Below are 27,862 nucleotides of genomic sequence, written 5' to 3'. Positions count from 1 at the left end.
TATATATATATATATATTTTTTTTTTTTTTTTACTGAAACACCAAGAGAATCCTTGTGCATACAGCCATCCTCTTGAAATTGTATTTAATTGTTTTGTAGACACAGTATCTATTGGCTCTGCTACCTCTTTGCAAATTTTGAGGTTAACCTCAGAAACAACACAAAAAAAAACAAGAATAACCAAATTACCAGACTGCCTATAGACCTGCGGAGAGGGGGTAGGTTTTAAGAAAGAACTGCTAAGAATAATAGATCTTGTCCATTCCAAATCACTGCTCTTTCCTTACTCTGGTTGGTCCAGTCCTGCTAAGTATTACCTGAGTGGGAATCAGGACCCACCCAGCTAGCAAACCCTGGTGGGCCTTCATCTTTCGGCAGCTGGTGACCTTTTTTATATTTTATCAAATCCAGCTGTGGCTTGAGTGACATGTAAGTACATTTGCCTCTGAAATAATTCACGATAGAAAGCTATTTGGGGGTTTTAGTTTTAGAAGAGGGGGAATCATTTTTGATAATTCCAAATAGATTATGATTTTACAAAGAGCCGATTCCTAAAAATACATGCAAGATTCATTACCCGCACATGGTACTCAGAGAAATGAAATGTGCCTACCATTTGCCTGGATTTAGTCTGGGAAGTATAATGGATCTAAGTCCTACTTTCAGAGAACAATAGCAAAACCCCGGGGCAGCGCCATGAGGGTGGAGTGTGTTTCCCTGATGCTCAAACTGTGAACTTCACTCATGACAGGGAAGACTGTACCATAAATACAGCCTCATGTACCAAAAGATTATCCAGCATCAAAGTATTTCAAAAAGAGAGCAAATTGGTACTGGTTTAAGTAATAAATGTCAGGTTAGACTAGAGGAACCTAATGTTCTTACTCAATTACTTTTGGTTCATATTAGTTCTTCCTCTAGTATTAAAATGTGGTCGTGAACCTGGGTTTATGTGGATCCTCAAAAGGATAGTTTTTACATATTGTGAATATGCATTCATTACAGATCTTATACAGATCATAGTAAAAACTATGGCCATTGCCAGACTCTTAGATTTAGTTAATTCATAGAAAGGTCATTTACTTTAAATATTTATCTCTCACAATCCTGCCACCAAGACTTGCTTCCAAGTCTCTCAACCTGGGGCAAACCTCAAGGGTTTGGACATCTGGGAGTTGTGAAGTTATCGGGAAGCTAGGATGAGTGGCCATCGAGAGTCCGTCCACAAGATAGAATCTGCAGCAGCTTTTCTCTGAAGGCGGGGTACCCTTTTTTCCAGGATCTGCCTTCCCCACTAGAGGAGGGAGGAGGCAGAGTTAGGTCCGGAACTAGACATGTCCAGCTAGCTGCCCTGCGCTCCTGGAGCTTTGACAAGCTCACAGATAATGGCAGGTTCGGGGTTTCCGAGAATTAAAACTCTGCGCAGCAGACTGCGTGGCTCCAAGAACGGAGTGAGGGGCTTAAGGCCCTGCTTTAATGATCAGGTACTGGCGCGCTTTTACCTACACCCTTTCATTACCTTCTGAATCGTCCCCAAATGCAGTCGAGCCATACTACACCAGATACATTTCAGATATAAGTGGGTCTCAATGAGAAATAAAGCAAGGTATGCGCTCCCATTCATCTGTCAGTTCATCCAACCACAAGTGCACCTACTACGTGCCAGGCACTGTTGAAACATCCGCGAACAAAATACACCAAAATCCCACCCTCCCAACGGGGATGCTGTAAATGCAGTAAATACTCAATCGTTGGAGGCGTTTCCTGCCTGTCTCCCACCCCCATTCTTCCAATCTCCCAAAGTACTAGAGGTCTTTCCTTTATTCTATTAGACTGCCAGTGGCAATAAAACCCTGTAGCCTGCGAGGATCAGAAATACTCAGGTGCAATCTTGTTTATCCCTGAAGTCGGCTATTTCTCCTGCCTCTGTGACTCCTAAAACTTTAGCTGGATTGAAGGGTTGTGCTCCCCAACTGCAGCCCGGGGGGGGGGGGGGCTGCGGGGGGATGGGGGGAGGTCAACCAAGGGGCCGTGTAGGGGACCTGCCAGAGCTCCCTGGGCCCTGCAGAAATGAGCCCCGAGCGCGCGGCACTCACCGAGGAGCCAGCCCAGAACGGACACGAGTTCTTCACCTGCGGGCTGCTGCTCAGCGACAGCGCCCCGAAGCTGAGCGCCACCATGCAGCAGCCCAGGATCAGCTGCAGCAGCCCGAGCGACAGCAGCGGGCGAGCGGGCAGAAGCGCCGAGCCCCGCGCTGCGGCGGCGGCGGCGGCAGACCGGCGGGTGGACAGCGCAGGCGGCGCAGTTAGGACCCCGGTGGCGGCGGCCGCAGCCGCAGCACCACGAGGCCGCGCCGGGGGCTGCAGCACCGCCCGGGGCCAGCGCGGCCGCAGCGGGGGTAGCGGAGGCTCCTGGGCGGCGGCCGCCGCGGCGCCTGGGCCCCCAGCCTGAGGCCCGCCCGAGAGCCCGGCCACCGGGCAGCAGGAGCCCGGGAGCACAACAGGCAGGGACATGGACGGGCTGGAAAGGGAGCAGCAGGCGCCGGCAGGGAGGGGACGCGGAGCCGAGCCGCGGATGCGGCGCACCGGGCGCCGCTGACGAGCTCCGAGGCCGAGCGGGAGGGAAGGAAACGCGTACAGTCCAACCACTTGCTGCTGCCGCCGCCGCCACCGCCGCTGTCCCGGCTCCCGCCGGCCGCACCCACCTGCCGCCCGGCGGGCCCGCCTCCGGCCGGCCCCAGGCACACCCTCGCTCTCACCCACACACATCCACACGCGCCCTACGCTCGCGCCGCGCGGCGGGCAAGTGAGCAGCCGCCTTCGTCTGATCGCCCAAGCCGGGCCTGCACCCTGGGGTCCAGAAAGGGTGCCCTGCCCCAGATTTTTCTTTTTTCTTTTTTTTTTTTTTTAAGTTAAGTCCCTCCAGTTAGGAGGTTCCCCGCCGCCAGGGTGCGTCGGAGCTGACGGCCAACTGTGTAAGGGTCTGTCCGGCGCCCTCAGAGCTGGGGCTAGAGAGAAATGCTGTGGACCCTCGACCCGCTTCCTGCCCAGCCAAGAGAGGGTTCAACTCCCGCAACCTTTAATGCGACGGGAGCCGGACTATAAACTCCCCCCACCCCCGCCCTCCCCGGGAGTAGGGACGGCAGGAGGAGGGGCTATAGGACGACTTCAAGAGAACAGATCTAAATCGCAGGGCTTCGGGAAGGATGAGGCTGCGAAAAGTCACCGCTCGGTGGCGGGGGTGGCCGGGCAGCGGGTCGCTGGGCCTCCTACACCGCCTCCGCTGGACCTTCTGATATTCCCTGCGGCGGAGCTGCCGGGACGGCAGAAGGAGGAGGACGTGGTTTTTCTGGTGTCAGGTTGGAGCGCGCGCCTGAAAAGACGAGATTACCTTGGAATTATCCCAAAATCCAGAAAGAAAGATCCCAGGGCGGACTGGAGCGCGTGGCAAGGGTTACACTTTCCGTCGGCCTCGCCTTGACTCATGAGCTATATTAGGTATCACCTGATAGAACACAGAATCCCAGACTTCCGAGGACATAAATAAAATTGTAATCAGCGCCCTTAACTACTTTTGGCAATTTAGGAGACATCTTTAGAGGTTAAAAAATTTTTTTTTGCCTTTTCAAAATGATTTCCCCTGATCTTGAATACTCTTTCCCTGGAAGAATTCTAATGCTTGAAAGCGTCCTACCTAAAATGATTGTAATGGATTTTTCCAGATAAGATTAGAGCAGTGTCACTTTGCAGCTAAGCCAGTCTCAGTCTAGGCAGCTCATCTTATCAGTAGGGTGGGGGTGGGGGTATTTACCATCTACTGCCTAATAAACCAAAGAAATACATATCCGTTTTTATGCTCTGTTTGTAAAGGCTGTATTTATTTTTATCATCACTTCAACACACATGTGCTGTATTGCCGATATGCAATGTGTTTGCATACAGTTTTTGAATTATTAAAGTACCTGTGATTAATAGCCCCTGGAGCTCTTTTACAAACTGCTCTTCAAATTCTGAAGGAAAGGGGGGCCATCTCTTAAAATAAATGTTTAAGTTTGTTGTTTCATGCACTTAAAAAAGTCTTACAGTGTATGTTCTTAAATTGCAAGTCATTAAATAAAAACTTCTTGTATGCTGAGGTTATATCCTTTATTTCATACGTAAGCTTAAAGGTATTTAATTTTTAAGATTTAATACACCACGCAATACAATCATTCTGATTAACTTTTGAAAAATTTTCTCAGCATCACAAATCTATTCTACTGAACACGCCTTGACATCTGAAATGTACTTTTAAAAATGTATTATGGAAACATCCCAAGGGTCCATCAACAGATCAATGGATAAACTAAATGTGGTCTATACATACAATGGAATATTATTTCAGCCATAAAAAGGAATAAAGTTCTGATAAATGCTACATGTCTGAACCTTGAAAACACGATGCTAAGTGAAATAAGCCAGACACAAAAGTACAAATATTATTTGATTCCACTTATATGACATATCTAGAATAGGCACGTGCATAAACACAGAAAGTAGATTAGAGGCTACTAGGGGCCTGAGGAGCAGGGGGAATGGAGATTTATTGCTTTATGGGTACAGAATTATGATTTAGGTTGATGAAAAAGTTTTGGTAATGGATGGTGATGATGGCCATAAACACTGTGAATGTAATTAATACCACCAAATTGTATGGCAAATTTTATGATATATGTATAGTGACTGGAAAGGTGAGTTTCGGGGGTTCTGGTAAAGATGTTTCTTGTTCTGGTGCTAATTATATGACTGAAGTTAACTGTGTGAAAATTCATGGAATCTAAGTACTTTACTTGTAAAAATTTTATATGTGTATTTCCCTATACAGAAACAAATGATAGTGGAGGTAATTGAAATCCATAGACAGTTTCACTCAATAGCTGTACTTATTTTTTGTTGCACTGTACTGTAGATTTTCTACATTTATGTCCATGAGTTTCTTTTTCTGGTTATCATAAACATGAGATGACATTGCCCCAATCTTTAGGATTATGCCAAATAACACCTTTAATATTAGGATTTGGGTTTTGGAGGCTCGATTCTTTGCATTCTCAAACACTCACTTACAGTAAGTCCCTAGTTATACCTGTATAAGGCGTCTGCAACTAAGCTTTTATGGAATGATTCAAAGCCATTTCAGAATGGCTTAAAAAAATAAAATGAGGAAAAGCCTATGGAAAATTTGACCCAGACACTTCATTGAGGTGAAAGTTCAAGGAAAACAGTAATTATGGAAGACACAGCTGCCAGTTTTCCTCAAGATCAAGGCTAAATTCCACTCAGGCTCTCTATACTTCCCACAAAATCTACCCCTCCCTGTACCTCCTTTTCCAATCACTGCACTCAAAGTCTTTACCACACAGGAGCTCCTTTGCTCAGGTTTCCCTGGACACCTTTTAAAAATTCCTCACTTCCTCCCACCTTTTCTCAAAAGACCAAACTGTTCAGCTAATTCAAGGAGGCTGTGGGAGTGGGCAGCTGTGAAGAAACTTCATCCTCAGAACAAATTTTACAGAAAGAGAAGAGTTTCCTTGAGTTAAGGCCTACTGGGCATTAGGAATTCTCACTTAGTAGGGTGGACTGGAGCAGTTTCTCAAAGCATGGTCCACAGACCACAGAACTATGCAGGGAGCGTGGTAAAATGCATGTTCACAGGTCTCTCCCCACACCCACAGCTGTGGAATTTGACTCTCTGGAGAGGAGGCCTGAGAACCTCCATTTTAACAGATTCAAAGAAACAATAGTGCATAACACTATTCAATCTCCAGAATTTTTATCTAGGAATTTTCATATGGGAGGGGACTAAGGGCAAAAATTTTTGTTGGAAGGGGAAGACATAGGGGGATTTAGCTGGAAAGCAAATTTAGATGTACATTTACTGGGATGGAGTTTTGCTGGTCTCCAGTGATAACTCAGAAGACATAAAAAAACAAATCTGAACTAGGTGAAGAGAGACTTTCAAAAGCATGATAGTAAAGGGGGAAAAGGGTTGTTGCAATAGAAGGAGGGGACTATTGAAATAGGGAGAACACTCTGACCATAAGGTTAGCAAGCTTCTCCAGAGATGAACAAAGAGGGTTTTTCTTTTATAGAGAGGAAAGAGCCAGGTGTAGGGAAGCAGGATGATACAGTCACATGATCTAAGGAAAGGCTTTTTATGTTGCCTATTTTCTGGGAGGCACCCTTACACTTCAGGGATCTGGAGGTAAAAGAGAAGCTTAACCGAAGTCTGGCTAACGAGCATCTTGTTCCCAGTGATCAGTGGGAACCAATGGTTCAACTATTCATTTATAAGGCAAAGAATGGAAATTTGGAGGGTCTGTGTCTGGCCTTCTTATAGGTAAACAAGGAGAAACCTGTGAGTCTTTTGGAAGTCATACGGGAAAGAGTGGTTCTTTGCAGTAAGCCATTTTCCTGGATACAAAGGGAGGGGAGATTTCTTAACACTGTCACTAGCCAGTTACTGCTGCCCAGGTGATTAGTGAGACCACTGCTTTCTAATGGAGAGGAACGATTGCTGGGTTCTAGCCTCAACTCAACTCATGACCCTGAACCAGTCACTAGCTTCTCTGGCCTCAACTGCCTCATCTGTACAATGACAGCTTGTGTTACTTCAGCTGGGTCAGTCTGGACCAGCTGAATATTTGGAGTCCTGAAGGCCTGACATTTTGAATGTCAGCCATCCTCTCCATCATAGTATGTTCTCAGATTACCAGCAAGAGAACAGGGATTTAGAAAAGCTGGTGAATCACAGTGTGGAATAAATTTACAGAGCCAAAATATCAAGGACAAAACCCCAAACTCACTGTTGTAAACTTTAAGGTTGCAAGTTCCATGATCTCACGTTTTCTCACGATGTACTATGTTGATGAGAGATTGGGGTGAGTAGGGAATTGGAGGATGGGTAAGTGGTGATTTCAATTATTACTGTTTACACTTTTCAGGGAAAGAACTGTGTAGCTTTAAAAAAAAAAACAACTAAGAGAACAAAAGTCAGAATCTAGACTATAGGTTACCAGGGGATGGGGTAGGAATAGGAAATAGGGTGGTAAGGCTTAAAATGTGGACTTTCTATTTGGGATGATGGAAAAGTTTTGGTAATGGATGGTGATGATGGTAGCACAACACTGTGAGCATAATTAACAGCACTGAAATATGTATCTGAATGTGATTAAAAAGGGAAATGTTAGGTTGTATTTATGGTACTAGAATTTTAAAAAAATCCATGGAACTGCACAACACAACCATGTTAAACCATGGACTACAGTTAATATTTATAAAAATATGCTTTCATTAATTATAACACATGAACCACAGTAATGCAGGGTGTTAGAAGATGGGAATCCCTTTTTATGCATGATTGTTCTATAAACCCACACACTAGGAGGGAGGGAGGGAAGGAGGAAGGCACACTGAGCAGAGATAGACAAATCAGTTACTACATCTTCCTGAAATAATGTGCAGACTGGCAGCTTAAGATTTCTTAATACCACTGGGCCAAGATAGACTTATTTGTTAAAAAAAAGAGCTGCAAAAATAAATAAATAAATAAAAGCTGCTACCATACTTTTTGAAATTAAAAACTGAAATTTCTTATAATGCAAATCCCACAAAAGACAATCTAAGTCAACTACCCTAAAAATTGTTTATGGCTTACAAACTTCTCGGGGAGATAAGCTAAACACATATATGTAACAAGGTGTGTCCTTTGATTGTGTGGGTGTGTATATAACCTTGTAATAGCAGAGCGCCTGCAGTTTCAAGCTTCTGTAGAAGTCAAAGCTATAATTCACCTTTGAACAGAGACCATTTCTTGGGCCTGGGCAAATGTTTTGTACAGGCCTTTTAGTTATGCAAATGTGAAGCTTAGGCCCTTCTGAAAGAAAAACTGTTGAGGAGAAAATGACCAGCAGGAAGCTGTAGATAGCCTTTGTGTGGTGTGAGCACAGTTGCCTATCAGCCAACTAACAGGCTTTGTCTGGAGTGCTGGTCAGACTCACCAGGAGAGCTTTACTCTATCAGTATCTGCAGATGCTGATTTATGAGGTCTGTGGTAGGGTGAGGACTGTACAGATATATTTAGTTAAAGCCCCCTGGAGGCTCAAATGCATACACACTGCCCTCCAAAACCACGTCTCAGAGACCAGTGTACCTTTCCCAGGTAGAATTCAGAGCCCCCCTGCTTGTGTGTGTGTGTGTGTGTGTTCTTGTTTCAGCAGCTAATCATAGAAGAGAGGAGCTCGGGTCTCCAAAGATAGCCAGAGGATTTCCATTCGTGCCGCCAAGACCAGAAGAGAGACTGAGAAGAACTTGGCCCAGGCTTGGCACAGACCACACAGACTAAGCTGTAAATGGTCCCATCTATTTGGTTCTTTAAGACCGACAAACTCAAAGTGTAGGAAATGTACAAATTCACTGAGTATAAAAAAGGCAACCCAGGGAAAAAGGAGTGAGGTCTCCCGGAAAGGAGAGGGTACAACTACCGTCAATCATACTTTCCTGTAAGAGATGGTTCCTAGGACAGGAAATGAGAACATGAGACTGAGGAAAGCAGAGCTTAGAATGCAGGAAGTGTAGCGGCATTTGCTCTCTCCCATCCCCTGGTAATACTAACTTCTGGTTTGGACCGCACATTCTGTCCAGGCTTTGTGTACATCATTTCTAATACAACATCCTTACCAAGTAGATCCTTGGTTTAACTGGGTCAGAAGGAGATAGAATATTATTGATCTCTGTGCCTCTTAGATCAATTGTCCCCACTTGCCTTTCAATACTCCATAAAATAACAGAAAAATAAGGCTGCTTTCCAGGCAAAATTTTTGGTACTAAATCAGCCTTCCAATTGCTCTGGTCTGAGAAACAGGCTGCTGTTGGGAGGAAATGGGAGTTCTGTGCATTTGAAAGCCTTTTGCATTCCCTCCTCCTCCCCCAACTTTATTCTGATTTAATAAATTAGCATCCTGGCATATATCAATCTTTTGTGGCATGTTCACTTTTCACTTTAGGGCTTTTAAACATGCTATTTCCTCTAACAAGAACACTGTTCCATGCCTACTCCTTTTCTCCCCAACATACCTGCACACATTTCCCCAAGGACACCCCTACACATCTCTAATTTACAAATTGGAGTTGTTTTCCTCTGGGAAGTTCTCACTGACATCCCCACAAGCCACCCCAGCCACAAGGTGAGGTGTCCCTGCTTTGTGCATCACTCTACACGTCCTCCATGCTAGTTCTCATCTCACCATACTGTGATTGCCTGCTTTCTCATCTGCATTCCTGTCTAGGCTCTGCCTTTGAGAGGCACTCAATAATTAGTAGCTCATATTTTTGCAGCATGGGTAAGACAGGATCTTACCTGAAATAAAAACTTTATTTTCTGTTCAACCCTGGTAATGATTGCTGAAAAGAACATGTAATTTGTTCTAACACATGAAGAGCTGACTACGTGCACCCTCCTTGCAAATTCTCATGACTAAGTCCACCCAAAGAACATTTCCTATGCTGTGGGTTTGTTCATATAGGGGTGGCTAAGAATTTGTACGTATTCTTTTGATCCAAGCTCCACGGCCAATTCATATCAGTATGAATGGAAAGGGAGTTTACTTTGCCCTCAGAAACACGCAACAGAGATGCAACCTGCAGGACCAGCTCTCTACCTCTCGTCTTTGTGCCAGGCTGGTCTGCATGGTGGCAAGCATGGCTACAAGATCTCTGCCATCTCATCTTTATAGCCTACAACCAAGGAAAGGAGAATCTTCCCATCTATCTAGTGGGAAGAGTCCTTAGAAGGACCATGATTCATTTGGCTTGGCTTATCTGTCCATTCTCGGACTAATCCCTGAAGCCAAGGGCATTAAGGACCATGAGAGCCGTCCTAGTTTAGGAGGTACTTAGGAAGTAGGGTCTGTAGCAGGAATGGAGGGAGGACAATGAAATGTGCAAACAAAACACAAATAGCTTCCCTACTGCCATATCAAACCTTAGTACAGCCCATCTGGCCACCATCTTGGTTTGCCACTAGTCCTTCCTGCTGCAAAAACTTCACATCCCCCTTGAGGAACCACCACCCTGATTAAAGGATGGCTAATGGGTCCTGCTACCTGCTGAGCACCAAGAATAACCTGGCAAACTGTATTCATTGGACCCGTTTTATGACACTCTGGACTTTAATTTGGAAAAGGAGAGGTCCCTGATAAAAGGAAAAGATGGTATTTGATGCTGCATCCATCCATCACTCAATACTAGAACAATGTTGTGAACCTGACAGCCAAAAGCTTCAGCTTGTACGACCATTTTTAAGCACTAGTTTTGGGGCTCAAAAGGAGAAATTTCTGCCAAGAATCAAATTAAATGTGTGCCTTTAAGGAACACCGTGTTTTAGCATCACAGAGGATTACCTCTTAAGGACACTTTCATTATCCTTCAGAACAGTAATTACCCACCCATAGCCCCCAGAGCCTTTGGACACTATGCCTCGTCTAAGTATTGAATAAGTCTCAGATGAACATATTTTTAAATTCACACAAGTAATTAATAAAATAATGGTCAATTATTTAATAATTAATAATTAATTAAAGAACCATTTAAAAGCATTACTGCCTTTAGCATCTAACATTAACAGGTACTAAAGTATAGCTACTGTCAATGTGGGTCTGAGAATACCTGAGCCTTAAAGAATATCCAGCTGCCACAAGAAAGAATGAAGTTGTAAGGCATGCAATGAAGTGAATGAACCTGGAGGACATTATGTGACGCAAAAGCCTGAAACAAAATAGAAAATATTGTATGGTCACATTTAGAAAATACTTATAAGAAAATTGGGGCCTAGATTACAAGCTCTTACAGCAGTCACATTTAGTGTGGTGCGGTAATAGTTATTTCTAGATTTTGAGAGGTTGTGCTATATATATATTTATTGATTGATTGATTGATTGATTGATTTATAAAACCTAGTATTTCCCTGGAACTTTGACCTGTATGACACCTAGGACTCAAAGTAGGAGTTCTGCAGGTCTGAAAGGCAGCATTGCCACATACAACAACTGTTAAAACAGTTGAAAAAGAGATCAGGCTTCAATTAGAGATCAGAACAAAGTTGATCGGATAGAGACTAAGGTAAATCAGAATACAGAGGTAAGGAGGACACTGTATTTTAGAACTTCACCTACTATATAGACCAAAGGAAGAGAGGTTTATTTTGTTCAAAACCTAAATTTTCTGAGCACCGAATCTAAGTCAACGTGTCTGGATAGTTCATTTAAACAACCCACACACATGGAGCCCAGACTGGGAATGAGGGCTTGTAATTCTGTATAGTTTCGTGTAATGTCCACATATATCAACAAGTATGTTGAAGAGATAATTAAAAAGTATTGGCAAAGTCCCTTCAAAGATGGGAGAAAAAATATGGAACTATTAAACTTTACCACCAGGGAAACCTCTGATCCTGACTCAAACATTAGGGACTCCCAAGTCAATAGGCCAAGCCCTTAGCCTTGAGACTTGCTCTTGTGAAGCTTATTTGTGTAGTAGAGAAGCTAAGCCTACCTATAATTAGGCCTAAGAGTTATTTCCAGAGGACCTCTTTTGCTGCTCAGATGTGGCCTCTCTCTCTCTCTTTTCCTAAGCCCACCTCTGCAAGTAAAATCATTACCCTCCCCGCTATGTGGGACATGACACCCCCGGGGTGAAGGTATCCCTGGCAGCGTGGGGTACGACTCCCGGGGATGAGCCTGGTCCTGACAGCATGGGATCAACAATTCCTTCCTGACCAAAAGGGAGAAAAGAGTCGTGACAAAGTGAGGTATCAGTGGCTAAGAGAGTCCAAATGGAGATAGACTATTATGGAGGCTACTTTTATGTAAGCTTCAGCTAAATATTGCTATTAATCATGATTTGCCAGACCCCAACTGTGTTAGTTAGATTCAGTTGTCAACTTGGCCAGGTGAGCATACCTAGTCTTATTGCTGCGGACATAAACCAATGGTACGTGAACCTCATCTGTTGCCAATTACATCTGCAGTCAGCTAGGAGGTGTGTCTGCTGCAATGAGTGATGTTTGACTTAATTGGCTGGTGCTTAAATGAGAGATTGCAATGTAGCACTGCTAAGCAGCTTGGCATTCCTCATCTCAGCACTAGCAGCTCAGCCCAGGCCTTTGGGGATGCAGAAAGATGTCACCCCGGGGAAAGTTCTTGGAACCCAGGGGCCTGGAGAGAAGACCAGCAGAGACCATCCTGTGCCTTCCACGTAAGAAAGAACCTCAGTGGAAAGTTAGCTGCCTTTCCTCTGAAGAACCAACAAAATAAATCCCCTTTTATTAAAAGCCAATCCGTCTCTGGTGTGTTGCATTCCGGCAGCTAGCAAACTAGAACACCAACCAAGACCACGCCCACCAATCCTAAAGAACACCTGGGGCTCTCTTGGAGATTCTACAAAGGTTCTGCGCACTATAATTACTTCCCAGAAACCTACAACCTCCAGATGGGTTCTATGCTGGTTTGAAATTATTGTGTAGCCCAGAAAAGCCATGTTTTCATCCTGATCTAATCTTATAGGAGCATATTAATCCTGATTCAATATTGTAGGGAGGAAACTTTTGATTAGATTATCTCCACAGATGTGGCACACCCAGTTGTGGGTATGATTTTTGATTAGATGGGGATGAGACTCTACCCATTCAAGGTGGGTCATGATTAGTTTACTGGAGTCCTCTAAAAGAGGAAACATTTTGGAGAAAGCTTAGAACTGAAGTAGATGTTTGAAGAGTAGAAGTGACAGAGCCCACACAGCCAGACACCTTTGGAAATGAAGAAAGAAACTGCCCCCAGGGAAGCCTTGCTTAAATTAGGGTATCTTTCCCTGGATGCCTTAATTTGGACATGTTTATAGGCTTAGAAATGTAAACTTGCAACTTATTAAATTCCCTTTTTCAAAGCTGTTCCATTTCAGTATACTGTATTCTGGCAGTTTCACAAACTAATACAGGTTCCTAGGCCAGATGAGTTCTGAAACCCAGAGAGGCCAGCCTCTCCAGAACATCAACCAGTTCCATCCCTTGTTCCATATTATCGACAGCCCCTTCCAACATGAATATTTAGGACTGGCATAGTCAAAATCCCCCTAAAGATTGGGAGAAAGATCAAAGGAGAAGGTGGAGTTATAACGGAGAAGACAGGATTTAACAATGAGTAGGACTGCCGAATCATTATACTGATATTTCTTTTAGTCTCCAGTGTCTTGGAGCAACTAGAAGGGAAAATCTGAAATGTGGAACTGTAACCCATACCAAATTCTGAAATCTGTTCTATAACTAATTGTTGCGGTGTGCTTTGAAATTTATTGCTTATTTGCATACATGTTTTTTTCACAAAGAAAAAACCGTGGGCCAATTTAACTCCTGGGTATATATCAAGAGAATTGAGTGCTTATGCCCCCCAAAATGATACACAATAATGCTCATCGCAGCTTTTTCATAAAAGCCCCAACTGGAATTACCCAAATGACCATCAATAGGAGAATGGATAAGCAAAAGACAGTATTTTCATATAATGGAACACTATGCCGCAATAAAAAAATAAAATTATAGCTACTCTCAACAATGTGGATGAATCTGAAAAACATAATGTTGAGTTAAAGAAGCCAGGCACAAAAAAGTGCATCCTGTATGATTCCTTCCATATTAAGTTTAAGAGTAGACAATCCTAATCTATGGTGAACCAGGTCAGATGATAATCTCTGGCAGGGGTTAATAGTGGTGTTTGACAGGAAGGCGACAGCATGCAGATACCCTTCAGGAACACTAGAATGTTCTACATCTTAATCTGAGAGATGGAGCCCCGTATGTACACATATACAAAAAGTCATCAAGCTGTGCACTTAGAATTCGTGTGCCTTACTATATGCAAATTATATATTTTAAAAATTGGGAAATGTATACATTAAAAATTGAATTTTCATTAAGATTTTAAAAGAAATCCACCTGGTCCTCCAAGAGGGTTTGCCCAAGATCACACACTCATTGAAAGAACAAGGATTATCCTTCAGCTCTCCTGATGCCCAGGTCAGAGCTGTTTCTGTTACACTAAGCTGAGGTCCTGGACAACACTGGTTCTTTTCCAACTTGGGCAGCATGGCGATTCCTAGACTCTTACAGTCACTTCCAAACTTAGAAACTTATGTGGCATAAAGACCCCTAGGATACTCATGATGACTTAGTGGCAGTGTGGTTTGATGGTGGCGCTATGGATGGAGAATCCAGACATCTCGCTCATATTGGCTTCCTCACTACACCACACCTTTGCTCTCGCTGTTCCCTCCACCTGGAATGCTTTGCCCCAGACATCTCTCTCCACTTCACTACACGTTCTTTCCTGACCTCCTTATCTGAGATAGCACTTCCTCTCCTCCTTTCTATCTCCTTACTCTGGATTTGTCCTAATGCTCATCACCACCTGACATATTACAACTGTAGTGATTTGTTTGTTTATTGCCTTTATAAGAATATGACAAATGTAAATTCCATGAGGACAGGTACTTAGTACTGAAGAACTCTGTATTCTTATCATCTAGAAGAGGGCTGCCTGGTAAGTCGGCATCAGTAAACTTCTACTGATTGAAGGAATGTGTGGCCTTAAAGAAGTCACGTCCCTTTATGGGCTTCAGTCTTTTCCATTAACTAAGACTGGAGAAGAGGGGGACAGGGAGGAGTTTAGACTAGATTATATCCAAAGTTCTTTCAGTTCTGACATATAATTTTATTTTATTTTGCATGGGCAGGCACCGGGAATCGAACCTGGGTCTCCTGCATGACAGGCGAGAAATCTGCCACTGAGCCACCATTGCATTGCCCTGACATATAATTTTACATGCCAGCAATACATAGGTCTTTGGTGGCTTCTCAAGGTCATAAAACAGTCTGTTGGTTTCTACTGAATAGGAATATCCCAATTATGAATCATCCCAATATGGAGATGCAAAGAAAGATACCTGTGTCTGTGTGTGTGTGTGTGTGTGTGTGTGTGTGTGTGTGTGTGTGTAAATGAAGCCGAAAGAGAACCCAGGGCCCCAAAGCCCTGGTGTCAGACTACACCTGAATATCAGGTGTCCCGCTGACAGCAGCTATGGTATCTCTCAGCCTCAGAACCCTATCCCTGCAGAACAGGAGCTGTGCCACCCCCTCAGCCCAGATGCTTTGCAGCCTAGAATATGACTAAGCATTGGCTTAGCTGTGACAGATCTCTGAGAGAACTGACATACCTACCAACAAAACCTTCTTTGCTGGAATCAGGCGGCTGAGTGGAAACCTGAAGTGGGGGAAGGGGTAGGAAACAGTGGCATGGTTTTCAGTGGAGGTAGGTGGCTGGAGTCTGGGGAAAACTCTGTGAACCCTGGGGATGGAGATTTTATAATAAAGCCACCACCCTGGACCTTGTAAAGGAAGACTCCAATGGTAACCCAAAGTGGAGGGGTGGACTCTGAGAAATGTTGAATGCATTTAACCAAGAGTTAAATATGAAACAGTCCTGGAAACCTTGAAAAACAGGAAGAGCAACCATTCAGGACATCAAGGATCAGAGGGAATAAGAAGATAGATTCCTAACACTTCTGCATCTCATAATGTGTCTCTAAGTCTTTCAGGCATATTCACTTATAAAATACCCCCAACAAGCCTGCCAGGTAGTTAACTTTTATGCATTTAAAGATGGAGAACTTCAGGTTTGGAGACAGAGCAACTTCCCTAAAGTCAAACAACAAAGCCAAAGCAAAAACCTAAATCTGAAATCTGATTCAGTTTCTTTCCCAATACACCTCAGCAATATTTCGTGTGCATTTTCACTTATGATTCAGTGGGTCTAGTAGAAACCCCTACAATGGCTTAATTTTAAAAATCTTCAATTCTGTCTGCTTTCCCCTTTCCAAGGACTACTCTTTTCTCTACTCCAACCCTCACTGCTGCCATGCTCTTACCTGACTCTGTCCCCCTATCTAGAAATTGGGTCTGGCAGGCATGCAACCTGAGGGGGCCTTGCAGCAAGTCTCCGCTGGGTCACGGCTGTTTGGTCCATGTGAGTGAAATGTGGCATCACTGTGACATCAAGTCAGACAAATCCATGTGAGACAAATCCAAATCAAAAAGTAAGATATTCCTCCTAATATTTTCTAAAAAGGTCTTTGATCAAATCCAACTTAATCAAAATCCATTCTTGATTTTTAAAAACTTTTAATAAAATAATAGCTTAATTTTTAAATATTGTATCTATTGCAAATCATCATCTGTGACATGCAAAATAGTTTTATTATATCTAGGAATAAGATTAGAATGCCTGTCATGCTCACCTTAGATTTTGTTCTAGGATTTCTAGCTATGCATTGAAAGAAGAATAATTGTCATAATCTCAAATATATGAATTACACCTGAGAAAAAGTAGGATATCCCTAAATATCCAGAACATGACAGAGTATAAGAATCCATTAAAATCCAGATATCTTTAGAGCTAAATAAAAATATATTTAAATATCAAAGGTCCCCACCAGTTTCAAAGTTGTGTGGAAAAAAGACATTCATGTACACTAAAAGCTAGACAAATGCAAATCCAATCAAGTGATCAACTGGGGTGGGACTTGTAGATTTGGGGAATAGACAGAGGCTCAAGTATTTGGATAAACTGACTCCTGCTAGTGGTTGACATGAGCCACACTTCCTTCTGGGTTTTGAAGCCATTCTTAGAAACCAAAAAAGTCAATGTCATCATGATAGTGGTGGCTGTGAGGAGAAATATGCTGACCATCTGCAGCTCCAGGCTGCACACTCGGCCTCAATTTCTAGTTTAAATCAATTCCAGTTCACTGAGATAATACTAAGACTCATCTAATTAAAAAGCCCATTATTTTTTGTACCACTATGAAAGACTTCACTGCAATCGCTGCCAAGTAACTGGGAGGTGCCATGCAGTGTAAGACAAATTCTAATTTCAAAGGGGTGGGGAGGGGAGGTAGTGCATCTTAGATTAGAGGGAACATGGCACTTGTTTCCTTAGTGGGGATACATCTTTCGACCGTAATTCTACTCATGTTCCTTAATGAGTGCTGAGTTTTAATTCTGGGATGATTTCAAATTACATATAAAAAATTTTAAAGGGATCAAAACCACATCATTAGCTCATTTAAACAATCAAAACACAGGGAGCTCAGAATAAGAATGAGGGCCTTTAATCCCTTATAGTTTAATGTAATGCCTGGATACATCCAAGAGTATATTAAACAGATAATCAAAAAGTATTGGCAAAGTCCCTTGAGGGTTGGGAGAAAAAATATGGAACTATTAAACTATACCACCAGGGAAACCCCTGATACCGTGTCAAACATTAAGGACACCCAAATCAATAGGCCAAGCCCTTGATCTTGAGGCCTGCTCTTGTGAAGCTTATGTAGGTAAAGGAGAAGCTTAGCCTATCTAGAGGTATGCCTAAGAGTCACCTTTGGAGCACCTATTTTGTTGCTCAGATGTGGCCTGTCTCTCTCCCTAAGCTCAACTCTACAAGTGAAATCATTGCCCTCCCCACTGCCTGAGACATGAAATCCAAGGATGAAGTCTCCTTGGCAGCATGGGAGATGACCCCCAGGGATGAGTCTGGCCCTGGCACTGTGGGATCAACAATGTCATGCAGAACAGAGAGGGGGAAAAAGTGTAACAAATAAGGTAGTGGCTGAAAGAGTTCAAATAGAGTTGAGAAGCTACTCTGAAGGTCACTATTATGCAAGCTTCAGTTAGACATCGCTACCTATCATAACTTGCCAAACCCCAACAAAAACCATTCCAGCTAATCCTAAAGAATACCGAGGGCAATATATAAGATTCTTCAAAGGTTCCATGTATTAGGGTAACTTTCCAGAAGTCTACAACCTCCAGATGGGTCCCTGGACAAGATAAGTCCTAAAAGCTATAGGGGGCAGTCTCTCCAAAACATCAGCTAGATCCATCTCCCAACCCCATATTATGGACAGCCCCTTCCAACATGAAAAAGTTAGAATGGGTATAGCCCAAATAGCCTTAAACACTGGGAAAAAGATAAAGGTAATGGTGGAGTTATACAGAGAAGGTAGGGTTTAATAAACGTGTATGATTGCTGAATCATTACATTGATATTTCTTTTAGTCTCCAGTGTATTAGAGCAGCTAGAAGTAAAAACCTAAAATTGTGGAATTGTAACCCATACCAAACTCTGAAATCTGTTCTACAACTAATTGTTGCTATGTGCTTTGAAATTTATTGCTTTTTTCTATAGATGATTTTTTTCACATACAAAAAAAGTCAATTGTGATGATAAAAAAAAATATCTATTCCTTCTAGCTTCTAATGTTCTGGAGCAGCTAGAAGGAAAAATCTGAGATGATGGTATGATAGCCCATGACAAACTCTGAGATCTGTCGGGAAAACTACTACTTTTTTCTTTCTTTGCTTTGTATATATGTTATATTATACAATTAAAAGAGTTTTAAAAAACACATTATCATTTTAGTGTTTAAAACTGTATATATTTGGTATCCTATGTGTTTGTAATGTTGAAGAGGATTTGGCCTGTTAGAGTGACAACCTTATAACTCCAACTTAAAATATGCAATTTAAAATATACAGCTGAAGTTAGACTTATGATATTAAGTCAAAATCCTACCAAGTTCATGCTTGGTATCGGAACATCTAAGTGAACTGTTATTCTTTTTAAGGTTAATTTATTATGTTTCTGAGTTAAATTCCTCAGGAAGATTTGTTTGTTTGGTTAAGAGATTAAAACACTTAAGAAAAGCAAATAAATTAAACCCTATAAGTGATATTTGAAATGCCATAGCAATTTAATTAACTAAGTTTTGAAACAAACCAAACAATATTTAAAGTGACTGTGACCAGCTCTAGATTTATAAAACGAATGTTAAGTTCTGTAAGAGCTAGAGCTATAATAAATGGGTAAAGCCTAAACTTAGCTTAAAGCAAAAGTTAATTTGGAACTTTCTATTCTGCAAATGAAACTACCCTCAATGTTAGCAGTCCAGAGGGGCACATGTACCCATCTAACCAATAAGAGACCTTGCCTAGAATTTTTCAAACTGGAGCTGGAGGAAAAAAGTCTGCTCTCTCGTGGTAGGAGCTTTGAGTCCAGGGTCTGGACAGCTGTCTATGAAGAAATGCATTCTATATGAGTGAAACTGATGGACAGAGAGAAAAAAGAGTTAAGACCCAGGGAAAAAGAGACTAAGAGAGGGCGAGAGAGAAGGAGAGAGATTCCTGGTCTCCTGGTTCCAACTGTTCCTGGGGCCCCCCTCCAACTTGCACCACCTGTGGGCTGGTTATTCAACTTTTCCTTCAATTAATTACATAGAATATCCTCAGGATTTTTCCAAACAGTTCCCCCTTTCTGCCTACTTTGATTTGGATTTCTGCCTTTGGCAACATGAACATTTCAATATTCTTAGATAGCCTGAAAAATCCACAAACCCACTCTCTAGAAGGAAGACTCCAGCTCGCAGAGGAAGAGGTATGTGAGCGTATCACCAACTCGTTAGTAACAAATAACCCTGGGAAATTCTGCTGTCAGAAAAACTGCTAACAGTCACAGGTAAGGACAACAAATATTACAGGGTCTAGTTAGGGTCGAGAGAAGATTTATGCAGAAATAGTTACAGAAAGAGGCGTAAGAACTTAATGTATTAGAACCCCTGCATTATCCTGTGAATTTCACTCTTCTATGAAAGCCAGGAGAGTGAAGACAGAGTGAATTGTGGAAGGTTGTTAAAATTATGTACGTCCAAATCCCTCATGTTTAAGAGAAAAATGATCATATTTACCCCGCGAGGTTGTTGTAAGGATTAAATGATACAGCCTGTCTTTACTCTAACCTAGCAAAGCTCGGGCCAGAGACTGAATTAATGGCATTTATGGCCAAGAAAACAGTGATTCGAAATTTAGTACTAAGTTATAGTAATCAAAGGTTCAGAGCTGAGAGCAGGGAGTGGGGGCTGCTAAAGGAAACCTGGGGACACTGCTTGGGCTCTAGCTTCAGGATCTAACACCAAACCCACCTTCATCCTTTCCAGTTATATGGGTCAATACATTTCTTTATTGTTTGATCTAGTTAAGACAGATCTGTCACTTACGACAAAGAATATGGAGCAATGCAGGCAGTTAGCGCCTGCAGAAATGAGCTGATGAGAAAAAGTGAACAAACATGCTGAATGGCTCCTGATGAGGAGAAGCAGCATGTTGTGGTGGGAATCAGAAGAGCCACTGCTTGGGCTCCCGTCACTAATTGCCTGTGAAGCTCTAAGAAAAACAATTTCCTACTCAGGGTCTCTGATTCCTCAGTGGTAAAATGTGAGGTCTGGCCAAGGTCTCAAACCATCCTTCAGTCACGAAAATGTAAGATTGCCATCCATTCTATCAGTGTTCTGAAATAAGCATTCTTTCCTTAAGAATAGACAGAGCCCTATTTCTAATGCTGGTTTCATTGCAAGCACTCTCCTCACATCACTTCACTGCACAGAACTTGGCATGTCTAAGGACATTAACTAAAGTGTAGAAAAAGCAGACTGAATGTATGTTACAGGTAACACCGACTAAGGCATATGGAGAAAACAGAAAATGAACCATTGTCAGCTAGATATTCCTTTCCCTCCCTCTTTTATCTTAATAGCTACCTCCAGAAGAACCCCAGAGATAATCAATTGGTAGTTACCTTGTTTTGTTTTACAAAAATTCTCCTCAAGGAGGGAACCTCTTCTGTTGCTCAGATGTGGCCTCTCTCTCTCTCAGCCAACACGACAAGCAAACTCACTGCCCTCCCCCTCTCTACATGGGACATGACTCCCAGGGGTGTGGACCTTCCTGGCAATGTGGGACAGAAATCCTAGAATGAGCTGGGACTCAGCATCAAGGGATTGAGAAAACCTTCTCGACCAAAAGGGGGAAGAGCAAAATGAGACAAAATAAAGTGTCAATGGTTGAGAGATTCCAAACAGAGTCAAGAGGTTATCCTGGAGGTTATTCTTACGCATTAAGTAGATATCACCTTGTTATTAAAGATGTAGTGGAGAGGCTGGAGGGAACTGCCTGAAAATGTAGAGCTGTGTTCCAGTAGCCATGTTTCTTGAAGATGATTGTATAATGATACAGCTTTCACAAAGTGACTGTGTGATTGTGAAAACCTTGTGTCTGATGTTCCTTTTATCTACCTTATCGACAGATGAGTAAAACATATGGATTAAAAATAAATAAACAATAGGGGGAACAAATGTTAAAATAAATTTAGTATATTGAAAAAAATAGAAGCTTTAGGAATTATAAAATAGAATATAAATGTTATAAACTGTGATAATATAAGCATAGTAATAACAATGATTCAGGATGAGGGGAGGAAATATTGTTAAATGACAGTTAACTAATTTCCTTATATTTAAAGCATGGAGTCAATATCTAGTACCTAATGTTGAAATAGATAAGAATAATCCAACGTTCTAAAGGTTTTTTATTTTTTTCTCAAGTTTGTAGCGCCTTTTCAGAAAAGAAAGCATTATATTTTGTGTTTAAGATACATTTAAATGAATTTCAGTGATTCCTTCAGTTTTTAGTTCAGTTACATTCAATGTGAATTTAAATTCAGTTTCTCACTTAAATTCTATAGGAATAAAATATCACATTGAGAAATTAAAAAAAAAATTCTCCTCAAGGAGGGCCACCGCACCCACCCATTGCTTGCTCTTTCCATGTAAGTACTAAGGTGTTTGAGTATATTCTTCTCCGAACGCCGCCACCATTACTGAGAAGGCACACACAGGATAACTGTGTCAGAACATTTTCTCCTTACGGCCTCATTCTTCTTAAGTTTTAAATGCCTCTTGAAGAGAAACATCCAAAGACTCTATTTTCTGAAAACAGGCTGAAGAGCAATCACCTTGCTTTTCTAAAGAAGCCATACAGTGTTTGGTTTTTCTATTCCAAAAATAACATTGAATATTTTTGAGGCACTCACATGGCATAGAACCAAGAGGTGGAATGCAAAGCCTTCATGTCTCTCTTTTGGAGGGCCTCTTGAGCGCTTAAGTAGTTTCATTCCAACAATGCAAGGAAGCCGGAGAGGGGCAAATGTGGTGAAGAGAGTGTTAGAGGCAGCCCTGGCATTCCTCCCCTAAGAGACACCAAGTTTGGTCATTCCCCAGAGAAGCGAAGGGTGCCCTGCCATAGCTGTCATCCCCGCTGCAGTCTATGAGCTCCCTGGAGGGACCCGGGATCGCCCACAGTTTTAATCATCACTGTAGATACCTCTCCAAACACCTATCTGGAGGCCACTCTTTTTCCCCTTCACCTTCCTCACTCTACAGAGCTGCAGAACATCCCAACATTGCTACTTCCTTCCACTCCCTTTCTGTCTTCATTTCCTAGGGCTGCCATAGGAAAGAACCACAAACTGGGTGGCTTCAAACTATAGAAATGTGTAGTCTCACAGTTCTGGAGATTAGATGCTTGAAATCTGTAGAAGAGAATCCTTCCTTGCCTTTTTCTAGCTTCCATGGTATGCCAGCAAGCCTCGGGCATCACAAGGCCTTCTCTGTATCTGTCTGTGGTCAATTCTTACGAGGACACCAGTCACATGGGATTAGGGCCCAGCACCATGCACACTCTGGACTCATCTTAACCAATAACATCTTCACAGATCCTATTCCCAAATAAGATTATGCTCACAGGACCGGGGGTTTTGTCTTCTGGAAGGACACAATTTAACCCATAACATTTTCCTACCAATCTTTCTTCCTCCTTGAATACAGATTATGCACTGGTCAAATGCCTCCCTGTTTTCCTCATATGTGAATAGCATATGACTCAACTCCTTTTCCGGCAATCTTCCCCTCAGACCCAATCTGGGACAAATACTTATCCCAGTATTCCTATGCCTCCCGTAGCTTAGTCCCAGTTATGTCATTAAAATCGCTCTCATTTTCTCTGTCTCTCCTTGTGGTAGCTAGATTCAGTTGTCAACTTGGCCAGGTGAAGACACCTAATTCTGTTGCTGTGGACATGAGCCAATGGTACGTGGACCTCATCTGTTGCTAATTACATCTGCAGTCGGCTAGGAGGCATGCCTGCTGCAATGAATGATGTTTGACTTAGTTGACTGGTGCTTAAATGGGAGACTCAATGTAGCACAGCCCAAGCAGCTCAGCATACCTCATCTCAGCACTCGTAGTTCAGCCCAGGCCTTTGGAGATACAGAAAGAAGTCACCCCGGGGAAAGTTGTTGGAACCCAGAGGCCTGAAGAGAAGGCCAGCAGAGATCATCCTGTGCCTTCCCATGTAAGAAAGAACCTCAGTGGAAAGTTAGCTGCCTTTCCTTTGAAGAACTAACAAAATAAATCCCCTGTTATTAAAAGCCAATCCATCTCTGGTGTGTTGCATTCCAGCAGCTAGCAAACTAGAACACTTCTTTTTTCATTTGTGAGTGAAAAATGAAGGTAAGGATTCATTCAACAAATAGTGCTGGAGCAACTGGACATCCATAGACAAGAAAAAAAAAGAATGTTGACTTAAACTTCACACCACTTACACAGAAAGTAATGCAAAATGGATCAGATCCAAATGTAATATGAAAAACCATAAATCTTTTAGAAAAAAAATCACACAAGAAAATCTCTGAAAGCTTGGGCTAGACAAAGAGTCACTAGTCTTGACACCAAGAGCATGACCTATAAAAGGAAAAATTGATAAAATGGACTTCATCAAAATTTAAAATTTTGTCCTATGAAAGTTCCTATGAAAAGACGAGCTACAGACTGGAAGAAAATACTTGTAATCCACATATCCAAACAAGAACTAGTATCTAGACTATACAAAGAATTCTCAAAACTAAGCAGTAAAATAATAAACAACCTAATTAGAACATGGGCAAAAGACAGGAGGAGACATTTCATTGAAGAAGACATAGGGAAGGCAAGTATGCATGCAAAATATGTCTAGTATCATTAGCCATCAGGGAAATGCAAATTAAAACCACAACAAGATATCACTATATACCTATCAGAATGGCTTAAATAAGTATAGTGACAACACCAAAGGCTGGTGAGGATGTGGTAAAACTTGATCACTCATACATTGCTGGTGGGAATGTGAAGTGGTACAGCCATCCTGGAAAATAGTTTGTAGTTTCTGAAAAAAGTAAACACACAACTGCTTACAACCCAGCAATACTCTCTCAGGCATTTATCCCATAGAAATGAAAGCAAACGTTCATACAATAACCTCTACACAAATGTTTATAGCGGCTTTACTCATAGCCCAAAAGTAAAAACAATTCAAATTTTATTCAACAGATGAACGGTTAAGCAGATTGCAGTACAATGATATCATAAAATATAATTTAGTGATATAAAAGAATGAACTATTGACCAAAAAAAAAAAAAAAAAAAAAAAAAACTTGGATGAAACTTCAAGGGATTATGCCGAGTGAAAAAAGCCAATCCCATACAGTATGAATCCACTTACGTTAATATTCTTGAAATGACGAAAGTACAGAAATGGAGAAAAGATTAGTAGTTGCCAGAGGTTAGGGATTGAGGTCGGAGGAGTGTTACCTACAGTTACAAAAAAGAGCACCAGGGATCCTTGTAGTGATGGGATGCTCTTGTAACCTGATTGTGGCAGTAGTCATACAAATCTCCATATGTGATAAATTTCACTGATTGAAGAAAATATGCAAACACGTACACACTAACGATTGCATTTAAGACTGGTGAAATTTATTGAATAAGGCGGATAGATTGTATCAATGTCAATTTCCTGGTTGCCATATTATTTATAGTTACACAAGCTGTAACCACTGGGAGAAGCTGGGTAAAGAGTTTATGGAATTCTCCATTATTTTTTATATAGCTTGTGAATCTCAATTATCTCAAAACAAATTTTTAAAAAAGGCAAGTCTAATCCCATCTGAAAAGCATAGGATTAAGGTTAAAGATTAACAAAAAGGAAAGGCTATGAATTTCTTAGGTAAAACTGGCTGCATGAATGGAAATGGAAATGGTGTGGGAGTAAATATTCAAAATGATCTCTGCCTCATGGAGCAGAATGGAAGTTACCACTTGGTCTGCAAGCCCTCTGGATTCACTTACACACTTTACAAAATGCAGATTAGATTTACTTGAGACAGGGTCTATTAGCTTATTTTTTTCAACACATTGGAAGGGGGAATGGAAAAGACTTCTCTGAAAAGGCAGGAGGTGGCTGTTTCCCAGAGTTGTTCTGTTTTGTTATCTACATTTTCCAGACCCCATCTTCTCATTCAGAACCTCCAGCTCTGGGTTCCCGCATAGCCCATCCATTTCTGTTACCTTACACTGGAAGACAGAGAGTGTGTCAATAGGCTGGGCAGGGACACCCAGGTCAATGGGCCATGCCCTTGATCCTGAGGCTTGCTCCCGTGAAGCTTATGTATGTAATGAAGAAGCTTAGCCCACCTATAGGCATGCCTAACAATTCCTTCCAGAGGACCTCTTTTGTTGCTCAGATGCAGCCTCTCTCTCAGCCCAACTCTGCAAGTGAAACCATTGCCTTCCCCACTGTGTGAGACATGACATACGGAGATGAAAGTCTCCCTGGTGGCATGGGAGATGACTCCCAAGAATGAGTACGGCCCTGCCACCGTGGGATCAACAATGCCATCCTGACCTGAATGGGGGAAAGAAGTGTAACAAATAAGGTATCAGTGGCTGAGAGAGTTCAGACAGAGTCTAGAGGCTACTCTGGAAGTCTAGTTTCAGTGAGACATTGCCACCTATCATAACTTGCCAAACCCCATGCACAAGCATTCCTGCCAATAGGGCATTATGTAAGATTCTACAAAGGTTCCATGCCCTAGGGTAACTTTCCAGAAACCTACAACCCCTCCAGCTGGGTCCCTGGACCAGATAAGCCCTGAAATGCAGAGGGCCCAGCCTCTCCAGAACGTCAACTAGTTCCATCCCCCATCCCATATTATCGACAGCCCCTTCCAACATGAAAAAGTTAGCATGGGCATAGCCCAAACACCCCTAAAGAGTGAGAGAAAGATCAAAGGTGATGGTAGAGTTACACAGAGAAGGTTGGTTTTAACAAATGAATATGAGTACGAAATCATTAAATTGATATTTCTTTTAGTCTCCAGTACCTTAGAGCAGCTAGAAATAAAAACCTAATGTAGTGGAATTGTAACCCATACCAAACTCTGAAATCTGTTCGACAACTAATTGTTGCAATGTACTTAGAACTGATTTGCTTTTTTTTGTGTTATTTGTTATTTTCCACAATAAAAAAAAGTTAGGAAAAAAAAAGCTGGGCAGCTGGTCCCATGGGCAACTCTCTCTGCCCCTTTCCATCATCCACACTGGAGGAACCCAGGTATCCCCTGCTGACTTGAGAAAGAAGAGATGACCCATACACAGAACCTCAAAGAATGTCCTGTCAGTTACTGAATCGGGCTCTTGCAACATGACCCAACCCATATGGGCTGCAAGTGGGAAACCAGAAGAGGAGGCCCGTGCTAATGTACACACCTCTGCTTGCACAGGCCCTCACACCTATAAGTTCAGAGTATCCTACTTTCAGAGCACCTTGCCTTAGCACTCCTCAGAACGCATGCCTTACCCTTATCATCCCTGCCCTTCTGTACCTCCCCTTGCTCCTTTCAACCTTTTTTCCTTCTCCCCAAATTTCCCACCTCCTGCTGTGTGGTGGATTTAGATATGGGTTGCAAGCACTCTCCTTTCCAGTTGGTCCTGTTGCTGATAGGAGGAGGGGGATACCTTAAATCCTGGTGAAAACTCTATATTTAAAATATAGATCTTGGATATTTTAAAAAACAGTCTGACTTAATGTATAGAAGAACAAGAGATGAATAGATAAATGAAAAAGCACATATGGCAAAGTATTTACAGTAGAATCTAGGTGGTGGATATACAGGTGTTCGCCAAAAAACTCTCAATTTTTACGTATGTTTGAAATTTTTCATATTGAAATGTTGGCAAGGAGTGAGGGGCAGCAATCTGACTTTTCACACTGCTAAGTTAATCTCCTGCTAGCACATCTTAGGTACCATATTGTGCTAATAGAATGTCTTATGCAGCTCAGCTTAAGCCATGTTCAAAAGATTCCTTTCTATTATTTAGTCTTAAAAAAGGGTCAGGCTCAAGGAATAGGTCAGAGGGCAGTGGGGAGAAGATGGACAGGAAAAAAAAAGATCACACTATAAATTAGCAGAAAGTGTTTTGCAGGAGGGGAGGGTATGGGTTGAACAAAAAGTGTCTAGATTTCTTAGAAAAAAGTTACATATCAAAAGCAAACTTTTTTTTCACTAATAAGTTAATCATTGTAACAATTTAAATATATTAGGATCGTGATTATAAACAGATGTTTTAAACAAATGTACCAGAATTTTCATTTGCTCAAATAAATGTTTTTTCTTTAAAACTGGTGATTTTGTGAAGTTACCACAATAAAAATGTCCAATTGATGGGTCCATGCACAGCATTGTGGCAAAAGGCATGTACTTCCCTCTACACAACTCCCTCCTAACCATCCCATCCCTTCCTGCTGAAGGACTAAGGAAAGGGTTTCATATGCAAGTGCTGCTGGATGGGGCTGAGAGAAGACCAACGCTTGGTTCTGGCAGGAGCCTATTCCATTTGTGGGTAGCTGGTTGCAAGCTCTTTGATTAGAACCCATTATCTGCTTGTAAGGCAGGCAGAGCTCTCCGTTGACACCCTCCCTTCAACTCTTGGGGGCACCAAAGACAAGCTAATGCCTGAT

The 27,862-nt window shown here is 42.1% G+C and overlaps 1 protein-coding gene across 5 annotated transcripts in view; it reads right to left on the bottom strand.

Annotated features, from left to right (window-relative positions):
* Window positions 1-27,862, bottom strand: part of ENTREP1 (endosomal transmembrane epsin interactor 1) — a 136,402-nt gene that overhangs the window by 70,250 nt on the left and 38,290 nt on the right. The window contains exon 1 of one of the 5 annotated variants that reach the window (XM_077148378.1): window positions 3,392-3,461. The exons of 3 other annotated variants lie outside the window; for them this stretch is intronic. Coding sequence is in view for 1 of the 2 variants with exons in the window: in XM_077148373.1 (XP_077004488.1) it covers window positions 2,098-2,514 (417 nt within the window). In the remaining variant the exon portion in view is untranslated. Of the gene's footprint in view, window positions 1-2,097; window positions 2,515-3,391; window positions 3,462-27,862 lie in introns of those variants that run through there. One more of the 5 variants, XM_077148373.1, reaches the window with a different exon arrangement.

Source organism: Tamandua tetradactyla, chromosome 2 (genome assembly GCF_023851605.1).
Source record: "Tamandua tetradactyla isolate mTamTet1 chromosome 2, mTamTet1.pri, whole genome shotgun sequence".
Lineage (NCBI taxonomy): Eukaryota > Metazoa > Chordata > Mammalia > Pilosa > Myrmecophagidae > Tamandua > Tamandua tetradactyla.
Note: the sequence above shows the minus strand (reverse complement) of the source record. Positions and strands in the feature narration are given on the sequence as shown.